This window comes from Podarcis bocagei (genome assembly GCF_964188305.1).
Source record: "Podarcis bocagei genome assembly, chromosome: 16".
In the NCBI taxonomy this organism is placed as follows: domain Eukaryota; kingdom Metazoa; phylum Chordata; class Lepidosauria; order Squamata; family Lacertidae; genus Podarcis; species Podarcis bocagei.
The window spans coordinates 24,811,815-24,825,828 of NC_138142.1; the positions used below are offsets into that span (position 1 = coordinate 24,811,815).

The 14,014-nt window shown below is 47.6% G+C and overlaps 2 protein-coding genes across 2 annotated transcripts; one reads left to right on the plus strand and one right to left on the minus strand.

Moving 5' to 3' along the window:
- Positions 1 to 976: 976 nt before the first annotated feature.
- On the minus strand, positions 977 to 4,121 carry CCDC87 (coiled-coil domain containing 87). The gene has a single exon (XM_081174378.1). It carries the CDS (start codon positions 3,965 to 3,967, stop codon positions 1,370 to 1,372), a length of 2,598 nt encoding a protein of 865 aa, XP_081030504.1. The 5' UTR covers positions 3,968 to 4,121; the 3' UTR covers positions 977 to 1,369.
- Positions 4,122 to 4,193: 72 nt separating this feature from the next.
- On the plus strand, positions 4,194 to 13,418 carry CCS (copper chaperone for superoxide dismutase). Its single transcript, XM_081174387.1, has 8 exons — positions 4,194 to 4,384; positions 5,245 to 5,317; positions 6,750 to 6,887; positions 8,622 to 8,802; positions 8,906 to 8,966; positions 9,995 to 10,072; positions 11,042 to 11,145; positions 12,162 to 13,418. The coding sequence occupies exons 1-8, from the start codon at positions 4,340 to 4,342 to the stop codon at positions 12,313 to 12,315; spliced, it is 834 nt and encodes a 277-aa protein (XP_081030513.1). The 5' UTR covers positions 4,194 to 4,339; the 3' UTR covers positions 12,316 to 13,418.
- Positions 13,419 to 14,014: the final 596 nt, after the last annotated feature.

Sequence of the window (14,014 nt, forward strand, 5' to 3'; positions counted from 1 at the left end):
ACCCTTCATCCAAAGATCTCAGGGCAGTTCACAGCATAAAAAGACACAAGAACGAAAGCAAAGCAAAACAACCCCCCCAAATACACATCTAAAAGTACATAGAATGTTAATTGGCCAAAGGCTTGGTTGAAGAGATGTTTTTGCCTGGTGCCTAAAGGTGTATAATGAAGGTGCCAGGCAAGCCTCCCTGGGGAGAGCATGCCACAAATGGGGAGCCACTGCAGAAAAGGTCCACTCTCATGTTACCAACCTGCAGACCTCTCCTGGAATCCATTTGCAATAGCCAGAGAAGACTGAAGAGGACTGAGTGGGGAGAAAGTTGGGTGTCTACTATAGAGATACGCAACTGGCAGCTCTGCCAAATCTATCCCCCCAAAGGATTTTAGCTGCCTCTTTGTTACTAACAGGTATGAATAGTTTCATATGATAGCGTAACTACTTGAAAACCACTCTGGAATGAGGATTGTGGTCTTGGTTTCTACTGTAGGAAAACTAGTTGCTGACAACCACCACTGTTGCTCTACATCTACCCTCCACAACAACAACAACAATCGTTGCTCTACATCTACCCTCCAGTTGCCATGTAAGATTGATGGGTAAGCCAGGTCCCCCATTACTCAACTATGGGATGGAGCAGAACCCCACCACCCCAGCTCCATCAAGGGCAACCTGTACTGTATGCTTGCAGTTTTGTAGAACCTGTAGTACAGTAGCCAAAACTCTGAAGACACACTAAATTGCCACAACCCGCTTCCTCCATCCCCCAGGGGCACTGACACAGGCTGGACACAACCTGTGCCAGAGGCCCTGGGGGATTGAAGAGAATGTGCATGGCAGGCACATCAGGATTCTTTGCAAAATCATGGTCTAATAGAATTCCGGATAAGATGGCAAGGTAAACCATAGGGAAGAAATTCATAGCAGGCGTAATGTGGTCTGTAAGCAATTACTTCAAAGATCATGGCAGCACTTCAAATCATGAGGACAAGAAACATTTTTAATTTGAGGATATCGGGGAACCTTAAATTCTTCATAGGATCCAATTCATTTGTGGATAAGGCACATCTCACAAACTGACAACCCTTCTGAAATTTGGAATGAGCTAAACATATTCTGGATGTTTGGTGCATGCCCACATTTTCCCCACCACCACTCTCTGCTCTTTCCCTTATTCCACCAATAGACCATGGCACTACAAACTGAATCTAGGTTGTTGGAGTCTGCCTCCATGTTTCTCAACCTTTGGCTTGGCTGAAGGAGAGGTCTGCTGGAAAAGTATGTGGATGAATTTGGTGCATGTGCAGAAAAGATGTCTTCTCCACTGCCATCTTGGTGTGTTGGCCATTGAGCTAAACAGTGGTACCAGTCTTTAAGTGATAGGAGGAAGTCTTCGAATTAGGCCCCTTTTCTGGACGACTCTCCTCAATGTATTGGCACGTCGCTCCTGCTGTAGCCAATAGAGCATCTCCACTGTGTCCCATGCCATCTTCTGCAGGTATGGGCGTCCCTTGTAGGTCACTGTGTCATTGTAAGACTCTTTGATATTGTTCAGGATGATATAGAGCTCTGAGTCATACTGGGCCAACTCAGAGCGCAAGCGGTTCCTGGTTCTGGATTCCTTCATTCGTGCTATGAAGGAGCGGGGGGCCAGGTCAAACAAGCGGTTTGGATTCGAAGCAGTTTCTTCAAACTGTTCCAAATCAGCCAGCAGGAGTTCTCGGTCCTGGATAGACCGTGCTGCTGTCTCCCAAGCTTGGAGCATGTCTGGGAGCAGCCAGTAATATGGGTTGGAGCTGTACTTAATTGCCATATCCAGCCTTTCCTGTTCAGAGAAATGAAGAACTGTCCACAGTCTTTCCAGCCTTCTCTGAAAGACCTTGAGATCCTCAGATGTGTGGTCAGAGCAAAAAACATTTTCCAACCCCCGCAGCATGGCGCATTTGGTATTCCACTTCCCATGCTCAAACTCTTCCTTCTTGGTTTGAAGTTCAGCAGCTTTCTTTATCACGTCTCTCTTCACTTTCACTTGTTTCTTTACTTGCACCTCATCTAATACAGGCTGTTGCTCCTCATCTTCCTTAACGCTGTATAAATGAAATATCACTGGCAAATAGTCAGACTCCTTGGTGCCAATGTATTTCAAGTAATCGTCAGTGTTGAATGTTGCTTTCCACCATTTAAGCCAAGAGGTTTTTTTACCAGTATTTTTTTTGAAGGGTACATTTGGGCTCTCTGACACTTCCTCAGGGACAAATGGTCCAGGTGGCAGGATGTTACTCAGCTCTTTATTAATGACCTGTTCACTTTCCCCCCTAGTCAATGTTGAGGAAGCAAAGCACCCAGCCAGTTGAATGTTGGTTGCAGGGGATTCTATCATGGGCCCTAGGTCGAATTTCAGGTGGTCTTTTGGGATAGTATTCATTAGTTCCTTGTACATCTCCCTGACCTCTTCACCAGTCGAAAGATTTGCATCTAGAGACTTCACTGTAGCATTATCTATCTCTCCAAGGAGGTGGTTGTAAATTACTGGACATATCTCCATAGACACAGCTTCTACGTAGGTTCTTTCTGACACTTGCATATCAGCTGCCTTCACAACCATCCTTTCATTGACTTTAAAGTTCACTGTTGCAGCCTGAGGGTGTGTGGCTGGGGCAGCAATCATGGTGTTCTTCCGTGACATCTCAAAGGACTCCTCTCGTTGCAGAGAGCAAAGTATTCTCTGAAGCTGCTCAAGGCGAACCTCATTAGTCTTGCGCCGTGTCAAGGCTTTAATGAGGGGAGGGAGTTCTAAATCCTCATCCTGCTCTCCTTTCTGCTGGCTGCTTTTCAGGACTGTTCTCTGTGCTAGTCTTCGGAGGTCCTCAGCCAGCCCGGCCATTCCCTTGAGCCCATCATCTTCAGTGGTCTCACCATAATGACAAGGCAGATCAGGACTGATAGGGCGCACAGATAAACGAATTCCAAGTTCATCTGCTAGGAGCTGTCCAACTCTCATATTGGGCAACGACTGGCTCCTCTTGAGACTGCTGGAAATGGCATACTTAACCCGCTGGAGTTTAGGCCGATCTCCTAAAGTACTGGTGCGTGAGCATGGCATTGTCATCACATCAGACTGCATTTGTCTAAAGTGGCTACTAGAGCTCGGTCTTGGTAGATTTAACTGCTTTATTTTGTTCATGTCTAACAAAGGTAAGTCCTCCAATTCCTTGATATCCTTCGCTATCTTCTGTCTCATCGTTGGTATGTGAGGTTTCATAAGCCTGATGAAGTAGTCAATGCTGAAACGCAGATTGCATGCGTCCATCTGCGTTGACCTCCAACCCGCCATACTAACCCGTTTCCTGGACGTTTCGGTCTGGCGGAGTTGCAGGGTCTTCGTGTCCATTATTAGGTGGTGGCGGACGGCTGCTACATTGAGGAGCCTGGAACAGTCTAGAGAGAGTTGAGCAGAGAAGCGAGTTAGGTTAGCACAGTCCGTGAAGACAGACAGTGCACGATGGCGCTCCATGACAGACAGATAGCGACGGAAAAGGTGCTGGCATACCAAGCCAATGTAAGTCACCAGGTGCTGGTAGAGTTCCCTATTTTCCTGGGGACTGAAGGCTGGGTCATACAGGGAACGTTGTACATCCTTAAAGATGTGCTTGACCTCAGTTAGGATGACCTGCTGGAAGGCCCGCTGGTGTGGGCTGGGTATTTGCTGCCACTGGGTCCCCACCTCCATCCGGCCTTTTAGCAGCTGCATGAGGTTGGCCAGGGAGATGGGCACAGGCACAGGCTTCTGCAGGGACGAGATGGCAGAGGACCCTTTGTCGATCGAGCTCCTCAACCTGGAGACGGTGGCCGGGAAGAGGGACAGGGGGGCGAGGATCCGCTGGTAGTGGTCATGCAGCTGCTGGTTGGCCTTTTCCGTGTTGTCTAGGGCGTACACCTCGCGCCGGGGAAGCGCGACAAACGAATTCATGGCGGGGAGCTCGGCGGAAGCTGCAGCTGCCGCAGCAACAGCAACCCCAAGGTGGCTTATGGAGCGGTCGTCATGGTTACTCCACAACGAACTACTCGGTGCCAATCGGCTTCCCCGAGGGACGCTGAGCGCGAGAGTTTGGTTCCGGGCCTGGGAAAAGGGCGCGCGGACTCCGAAGAGGAGGGGCAGGAAGTGACGTTGTCAACTCCGTTTACTGCTCTTTTTACAGGACGAGTCGGTCGCCGATCATAGAGATGAGCTAGAGTGGCAGGTCAGGGTCTTCCGGGTTCCTGTTTTGTGTTTGTACAAGCGGGTCCGGCGGGCAACATTTCCCCGTGAAGGAAAACGAAGAAGGAGGCGGCGGCGGCGGCGATGGAAGCACCTCCAGGAAGCGGTGGAGGCAGCAGCAGCTGCAAGGTGGGATAGAATCCCCCGCCGGGGGTGGGCCACTAATTTCTTTGCCCAGCCGTTATCTCGCCTTAAAAAGCAGAGGCATGACATGCAGAAATCTAGCAGGGGAAGTTTTTTTCCTCGCCGCGTCTGCCCCTGTTGTGTTTCTGCCTGCTATGGCAAACATGCAGGAAGCCTTCCGTGAGGGTGGGTGGAATTGTTACCTTTTATCGGATGGTTGGAGAAACGGGCGGGGGATCGTTCAGCGGCAGAACAGACGTGCAAAGTCCTCCTCCAACGGTAGCTCCAGTTAGGAAGGATCGCGCAGCGAGGAATGGAAAGGCCCTCCTCTGCCTGAGGCCCTGGAAAGCCATTTCCAGTCAGAAGAGACAATACTCAACTAGATGGACACATAATCTGCCATGGTGAAATACAGCTTACATATACACAATAAAGATATAGCTTTAGTGTTTAATTGCTTTTTAATGAATATCTTTTCATGCTTTTATTTTTTAAGTTGCCTTGATTACCGGTTTGGGGGAAAGGCGGGATATAAAGATGATGATGATAAACGTGCAGGTTTAGGGTGTCCATGGATAGGGTATGAAGCAGAAAGACTGTTGAATGGGTGAAGGATTCAAACTACTGCTCCTAACATAGTACTAACCTTATCCTGTGAACATAATGTGCTAAGGAGGACCACCTGCCCACCAGGTTCAGCACTGTTCCCCCTGCTTTCCTTGAATAGTGTCTGGTAATTTGAAATCATGTTCCAGCTGCAGATCAGTAAGAGATATTCTGCATTCTACATAAAACGACATTTTTCTTTCTTTCCTTTTTCAATATGCAGCTTTGGACTCATATGAGCTTCTCTCGCTTTTTTACAGCTGGAGTTTGCTGTCCAGATGGTGTGTCAGAATTGTGTTGAGGCCATTCAGTCATCTCTGCAGGGAATACCAGGTGATCAGATGATGAAGGCCTGTGGCATTTGTCAGGATCCTATGGCCCTCCAGATGCTGTTGAACTCCAACTACCATCAGCCCTAGCCAGCAAGGATGATGGTAGTTGAAGTTGGAACAACATCTGAAGTGACAATTCTAAACCCTGTCCAGGGAGTGGGCATTTTTCCTGTTCCTTGGGCGCACTGCAATTTTATTTTTCCCCACTGCTCACATTGACACTCCTCAGAAAGCGCAGCAGTACTAAAAAAATGTGTTACAATATCAGCACAATTGTCCATCTAGGTCTTCATCTTGTCTACAGCTACCATACAACATCAAAAGCCTTTCTCCAGGTTCTTCTGTCTAAATCTGCCAAGATAAGTGTGGGGAATCTTTGGCCATCCATATATCTCTGAACTTACAGCTCCCATCATCTCTGGCTGTGCTTGCTGGAGCTGATAGGAGCTGTTGATCAGCAACATCTGGAAAGCCAAAGGTTTCCCACACCTCCTCTGGCAGAAGGGCCTTTTTAATGGAACAATATACTCAGGGAGGTCCATCAAACCTAGATACTCCCTGGCTTCAGGTGCCAGGTTAATTCCTGAGTTTTTGGGCTTGTTCTTTTCTCTGATAAACTGTTCCCCACTCTCCCCGCCAGGTGTTTGTATCATTTTCTTGATTTGTACTGTTTTTTATTTTAATTGTTAGCTACCTTGTGACATTGCTAAAACATATGGCTATCCATTTAAAAAAGGAACAGTGACTATACAGATGCCACCAGGAGAATAAGAAGCAGGGGTAAAGATATCTCATAAGGCCACTGAACCGATGCCAAAAAAACCCCAGACAAAGTCACGCCAAAGTGACATTTTGGTCTGCTGTCTTGCTTCAGAATGGCAGCCAATGCCCAAACATTGACAACAACAGCTACCCCCAGCGTGGGAACCCTAGTGCCAAATTTGGCAAAAGAGGTAGCCAGACCTATGGAGAACAGATAGAAAGACAGACAAATCACTTTCTAAAATATATAGCAGATTGGTGGTACTCAACAGGCAGGTTTGTGTGGGAGGACTCATACTGTTGGAATGGTCCTCAGGGGTCATCTAGTCCAACCCCCTGCCAGTGTAGGAAATTTATTACCACAGCATCCCTGATCACTGGCCATCCAGATTGTGTTTCGAAACCTCCAGCAAAGTTGGGAGTCCACCACCTTCCAAGGCAGTTGGTTCCACAGCCAGAACACCTACGCCATCAGGAAGGTCTTCTGAATGTTTTGTGTTAAGGATAAAGGAGGAGACTCTTGTTATGATTAAAAGTAGTGGCTTGTCAGGGGAGTAGGGCAGTTTAATGGACTAGTGTGGAATGCAACAGTTGCATCATGGCAGTGACTTCTGTCTTTGCACTTCACCTTCTCCTTCCCCATCTCTTTCCACCTCCTACCTCTTCCCCAGGCCTCCAGGTGCTTAACGTCCAGCTGGAATCACAGAGTGTGCTGGTGGAGACTAGCCTTGGTGCTGAGAAGGTCCAAAGCCTATTGGAGAGCACCGGACGCAGTGCTGTGCTGAAAGGGATGGGGGCTGCTGTGCCTGGTAAGCTGATTCTGCCTCACCTCCTTCCAGCTTCCCACCTAGAATATCTCCACAACAAACTTCAAAACTGGTTTTCAATAGGTGCCAAGCATCATGGCTTCTTCATCTCCTCCCAAATGAATATTGGCAATTTTAGCTAACCAGGGGGTTGGGGGAGGGGCGGGCTAAGGATTTTTATCAGAAAATGTGCTGTTACAGAGAAGAACAGTGGCTAGAGCAGGAGCTGTCAACCTCCCCTCCTGCCATCGAGAGTGACATTTGCTCATGGGCAACTTGTCAGTGGCTGTCTGCCATCTCTCTTTCTCCACCCATCAGTCTGTGTGGGGGATCGACAAGCCATCCTTGCCAAAGGCCTAAATGGGTAACTTGCAGGGGACTTTTGACCTTAGGCCTAGGGCTAGATCACTGGATCAGAGCAGACTCATGGAAATTAATTAACATGACTAATTTAAGGCCATTAATTTTAACAATCCACTCTAAGTAGAACTTAGTTGGATACCACCCATGATTGCCCACCACCACCAAAACTGATAAGTGGGTATGGGGAAGATAGTGACCAAGCGGGGTTGAATTCCCTGTGCACCATCTGATGGGTGGAGGGTTGCAATTCTGCTTTCTACACAGATGGGCTGCATGTGTCAGTTCCCCACCAGAACTGGCATATGCAGCTGAACTTAGCAGGACTGAATCCTCTGCCCATCTGCAGGTTCATCCCTGCGGGATGCAGGGATCAGCTCTGTGTGCCACTTTAAGTCCTGGAAAGTCAAGCAAGGGAAAACTCCCTGCTCAGTACCCATAGGGTTTTCACAGGAGTTGACAGCACCCATCAAACATTGTGATGATGTCATCTGATTGACAGGTAGCTGTGGTTTAACCACAACAGCCTTGCAGGCAAAAATGGGAACCCCTAGCAAGCTAAGGGTGTCCCATGGGTCAGAAGTTTCTCACCCCTGTCCTAGGGCCACAGGCTGCCTACCCCTGTTCTAGAGCGTTCGTCGTGATTGCAGGAGTTGCAGATTCTCTCGCCCTCCCTGCTTATGTGTAAAAGCATCATTATTAACAACACAGTTTCTTTATAAGTTCCAACTTTAACTTAAGATTTCTGCCTTAAGGTTCCACCCTAAGATCACAGTCACAGCAACATTGTTTTCCCACAATATTTTCCCCCCACAGAGGAAGTGATGGCCGATTTACTTTTGGTTTCCCAGCCACAAGAAGAAAAAAAGAAAGAAAGATTTTCCCTCAGTTGCTTAATCTTTATCGTCAACCAAAAATTGGGCTTTTTGCTCTGCCTTAGACACTTTAACAACCAGTTTTCTCTCTTTTATTAAAGACAGAAAGTGGCTCTTGCAAGTTTTTTGACAGTGAGTTTTCATCTGCCGGCTGATAAATCTCACTAAGTTATAGGCTATCCTGTCCCAAAAATGTTTAAGGGAGGATGCAGAACTTATGAAGGGTTCTTATGAGGAGTTTGGATGCAGTGTCAGTTCAGACAGCAGAAAACAGTTTTGATCAGAGCACTTGAGGTTACTCCCTTGATCACTCTTTATCCCACTGTGATTTCGTCTGATTACCATCAATCACCACAAAATTAACCTCTGTCAGCAGAGAGTAGACAGAGAGGCAGTCAGTCCGCCATTTCCTCCCCTGGAAGTCTCTTGGTCCTGAGAGTGACGTGTGCAAGGGAACTCCTCGAAGCAAGCAGCAAACTTGTGCGACCTCTTCCCTTTATAGGGAGTCTCGGTGCTGCCGCTGTGGCAATGGTGTCTGGCCCAGGGTTGGTCCAGGGTGTGGTGAGGTTCTTGCAGCTGTCCCCACAAAGCTGCCTCATTGATGGCGCCATTGATGGTCTGGAGCCGGGGCTGCACGGCCTGCATGTGCATGAGTTTGGGGATGTCACCAATTCCTGCGACAGGTGAGAGGCATTAACAGGCACCTTCTGAGGCGTCTCCTTGGCTTTAGGGAGCCCTTTCTTTCACTGACTCTCAGTATCAAAACTTTTCTTGTCTCTCAAACAGCTGTGGAGACCACTTCAATCCTCATGGAGAATGTCATGGGGGTCCCCAGGATGTTCATAGGGTGAGTTTGTGGCATCGCCAGGTATTAAATTACTTAAGGCAGGGGTGGGAACCCTCCCGGTTCCTCCTGGTGTTGAGGTGGTTGTCTTGTTTTCATATTGATGAGTGCTGTGCTTTAACTCTGCAATTTTTTTCTGCTCTTAAGTCACCACAAGACTGTTTTTTAACTAGGTGACTGATAAATGAAATTAATTGTCAACCAGGACCATGAGCCAGTTTAAAGAACTTTCAGTTGATTAATTGCGGTAACCAAGTGTGTAACTGATTGAATACTGATAATGTACAAGCTATTGCTCATTTGTTAGAAGGGGCATCCTTCTTTCGTTCCCTATTGCAATAACTTTTCAGATCCACAATAACCTCAAAAATAAAGAACCGTGTCCTGAACTCTCATTATCTCCAATTAAAACCTGCCCATAGTGATTCAAAATTTATTTCCCACCAATTAATAATAAAGTAACTGAATGAAATGAAATATTTGCAGCCCTGATTTGGGACCCACTTCCAATTTTGGGAGTTAAGGGCAGGCTAAGCATCCATTTGTGGGTGTGATCCAGTGGTGTGAACTTTTATTTCTGAGTAGTCCAGCTTTTCGTTAAAAAACCCCAAGAAGTGGGGAGAGGGTGAGCGTTGAAGGAGAGGCAAGCACCTTTTGTCTTCTTCAGGGAAAGGCAACATTTGGTGAAAGCTCTTTAGAATCAGACGAATTTGGTGTAGCACTCGCAGGTTCTCTCGGGCTGCCAAATTGACTTCCACCAACAACTTTTTCTGCTTCCCTGCCAAGCTCATGGGGAGATCCCTGCCTAAGCCCATGCATGGTCCCTCGCAATGTAAACTGCACTCCTCCAACTGTTACTTGATGGGCTGGCTGGGAGCATGGTTGTGATGGGGAGAAAGGTGTGCAGGGAGGCAAGGGATTAACATTGTGTTGTGTGTATGAGAGGGAGGGACAGAGAAAGGGAACAAATATAGTGGTTTTGGGCTGAGCTGCCCAGAATCTAACTGTGCTTCCTGGGGCTCTGTTTGCAGCATGCTGGGGATCTTGGAAATATCTTGGCAGCTGATGATGGAAGGGCTTCCTTCCGGATGGAAGACAACCAGCTGAAGGTGAGGCTTCCTGGAGGATGTGAGGAGCACAGTGAATGGGCTTGTGATCAAAAAACTGATGGAAACAACAGGACACAGGGCAGCTGGTTCCTTTTCCCTTCCATTTTCTTCAGGATCAATAGATCCCTTCTTACAGTGTAGGAAAATTTTATAGTTTGATTGTTCATTAACTCCTGTAGGGATGGCGTTGCAGGGTGAGGGCACACCCTCCTCCGCGGCATAAGACAAGCTACAGCTGTCTAGCCGCCATGCCCACTCCTTGACCTTTTGTCTCCTCAGCAGTGTTCCATGTCCTGACCGTTACCTCCTTTGCAAAGGTATCGCTCATTTCCCCCTGTAATGGGAACATGATGTGGTGGAGCAAGTTGCGTAGATAACTAGGCAACACCCAGGGGGCTTGGGATTGGAGCAGTATAAAGGGCAAAGCCCTGAATGTATCTTGCTGGTTTTGCATATCTTGCTGATAAAAAGAGCCTTTGCTAAGCTAGCAATCAGCTTGGTCCTGCACAGCTCACTTGCATCCCAACTCCCGTGTCGGCTCTGTTATGTCTACAAACTCCAGTATCTTTTCCACAGAGCAAACCTTGTGCTGTATTAAACAGACTTTCCTGAGCTCCCTCCTATCAATGGACATCACACCCACCCCTGCCTCAAGGCTTTGTGTGACGCACTTTCCAGTCAAAATGACCTTTCTGTGGTGTTGCTCATGAAACCTGCTTTGCTTGTCGGTTTTCTTCTGTTGTTGGCAGCTTCTCTCAGAGCATTGACAGTGGTCAGGAACACACCGTGTTGCAGCACTTCATCCAGTGGCCAAACAGTTTTGTTATGACCCAGTAGTTTGGGCAGAGTTGTTTTCAGTTTAGGATCAAGTACAATAGTGCCCCTTGCGCGGCCAGCATTGCTGGGAGCTGCCACCATCACTAGAGCGACAAGGACTGGTTGCACATGCATTGCTATGCTCCATTTTAGGTTCATGACATCATTGGCCGCTCACTGGTGGTAGACGCAGGGCAGGACGACTTGGGCCGCGGAAGCCACCCGCTCTCAAAAGTCACTGGAAATTCGGGTGAGAGGTAAGAAGGATTAGAGTTTATTGAGTTCTCTTTGTCTGCTGCAAGGTGGGGCACCTGACCTAGGAAGCTGTCTAAAACCGGGGCAGATTCTTTGTCCATCAGACATAGCATTGCCTACTCTGGCTCACTGAAAACCAACAGAGTCTTTGGCAGACCCAAGTCTTTCCTGCTACCTGGAGGTGTTTCTTGCCTGGACTCCTCAGAGCCTTGAGGAAAAGGTTAGCCAGGTGATTGATCGCACAACTGGTTTTCCATTTAAACAGGTACAGCAGGGTGAGGAACCGTCAGCATGTAGACCTCCAGGCCTCCCCATTTGGTCCATGAGGCCATTTTCAGTAGGCCACGCCAGCCATATGGCATGGGCAAAGGGCGAAACTTCAGAGGAGCAATCGGGAGCTTAAAGCTCCCAGTTGTTCTTTGGTCAAGCAAGGTGCACTCATAAGACTGCTCCTTCACACCCACACCCACCGGTGCTTCTCCTTCAAACTTCTTTGCAAACTTTGCAAAAACAGGGCACCTGATAACATTCTGACATCCAGTAGGTGTCCCCAACCACTTGTAAAATTTTGTTGCGGGGGCGAGAGGTATAGGGGAGATAAGGATCCTGTTCTTGCCAGCCAGATCGTTTCCCCACCCACCACGATATGCAGTGCATCTCTGGAGTTGGATTTGACTGTGTCTAGTCTGCTGGGTCTTCTGTGTGTGTGGATGGTTTTTTAATATCCTTTTTTAAACATACCCAAGTCTTTCCAGAGCTTGAGCTGTGGGAAGGCAGCTGCAAAACTATTTTCAGTCAATAATGCACCGGTTCTCAACCTGTGGGTCCCCAGATGTTGTTGGACTACAACTCCCATCCCTGAGCTCTGGCCTTGCTAGCTAGGGGAGATGGGAGTTGTAGTTCAACAACATCTGGGGACCCACAGGTTGAGAAAGGCTGCAATAATGGGATGCAGAGACCCGGTCTAGTGGTCCTCTCTGCAGCTAAGGACTTAAGCCGCCTTCCTTTTCCTTCCTAGAGTGGCCTGTGGAATCATTGCGCGCTCTGCCGGCCTCTTCCAGAACCCCAAGAAAATATGCACCTGCGATGGAGTGACGCTGTGGGAAGAACGGGAGCGGCCTGCAGCCAGGCCAGACCGGAAAGCTGCTGGCCAACCCACCCCTCATCTCTAGGCTTTGAAGTTCTGCCCAGGCTCTCTTTGGGCTAGGACATCCCAAGGGTTCCAGCTGCTTTCATTTTCCTGTGTGTCCTAAGTGCAATGTGTTAGGCAGGAGTTCAACAGGTGCTGCTTTGTAGTGGCGTAGTAATGGCAAGCGCTTAGCCCCTTGAATGTCTTAATTGTGAAGTTCTTAAAAGGCACTGGAGGTGGAAATGTAGCCTATTCTGCAATGACATGGTAAAGCATCAGTCCTTGTGAGGTATGTGTCATATGAATTATATCCCTTGTCTGAATTCTAAAATAGTCATTTATGAGCAAAGAGTTTGTTGGAAAGTGTTGTTGCTCTTCCAGTGTCTTTGGGCCACCCATAAACAAGTCTGCTAGCTTTATCTTTGGGTGTTTCAAGTGCCTTATTTTCAGACACACTCACTTTGATTGTAGCCAATGAGTCCTACTCTCAAGTATATCCATTGGAAATCAGTGGACTTAAGTTAATCATGGCCCTTGGTTTCAATGGGTCTACTCTGGTAGGACTTCGCTGGCTGCTTCTCACTTTCTTGACCTTCTCTGTTGCCAATTAAGGATCTTGGTTGAACTTTGGAGGTGGTGTTTCCTGCGATAAACCTTCACTGTGATTCTGTATATAATACAAGGTAAATGAACACAACACTTAACCATTGGTACTCCAGGTCTTGTTGGACTCCCAACTCCCATCAGCTTTGGCCATTGGCCAGTGCTGGCTGGGGCTGTAGAGAGTTGAAGTCCCAGAACACCTGAAGGGACCCACAGGTTTCCCATCCTTGCCCTTGGGACACAGAATTGGGAAAGGTAATGGGTGGCTATCCCCCCCTCTTTCAGTGCATGTTTAATGAGCAGAATAGGGAAACTAATCCAGCTTAATAATTGTGAGTATGGAAACACAGGAGGGGGCGTTATTGTGAATTAATAAATAAATGCACAGTAGTTGTCATGTTGGGTTTGTGGCTGCCTTATGTGCTACAGTGCATGTTTTGGGGAGATGGGAAGGGGAATCCATGACATCTGAGGTGTGCATACTCTAGACCCGTGCCATTATGCTCCTAATAGAACCATTAAAACTTAAAATTCTTTTTAGTAGCTATCCAGTCTTATTTGGCTTGACATGTTCATTGGTGTGTATATCTGGCATGAGAGCAATGTTTTGTGGTGTATTCAGAGAATTCCTGAAGTTTGCATTTTTTTCTTTCATGCTTTGCCTGGGACAGAAGCATAACATGTCTGCCTTATGTGTAAAGCTAAGCAGGGTCTGGGACCCTTTCAACTCTACCTATCAGGAATTTCCTTGCATAGAAGTCACTCAAGTTTGCGGGATTTTCAGCTGAACACTGAATTTGAGCTAGGAAGGGAAGGAGTTTGAGACCATTTAATAACTCAGAAACAAACAAGATGGAGGTACTGGTATGCCCTAAGGAACCCTGTTTGCAGAAGAATCCCGCACCCCAAAATGTCATTGAGGACAATGCCTGCTGCAGCTGAAGAATGTCATGCTGATTTGGGGGGAAAGGGAGGTTGGGAATTTGACTGGAATATCCTGTGGTAAGGAATGGCTAGAACCTTGAGCAGAACTCCTGTTAGGAGGCAAGGGAACATTGCAACATTCTGTTGAAGGTCCCACTAGTAAGATGCAAATTATAAAGTGCATCAAAGAATGGTCTTATGGTGGGGGGAGGACA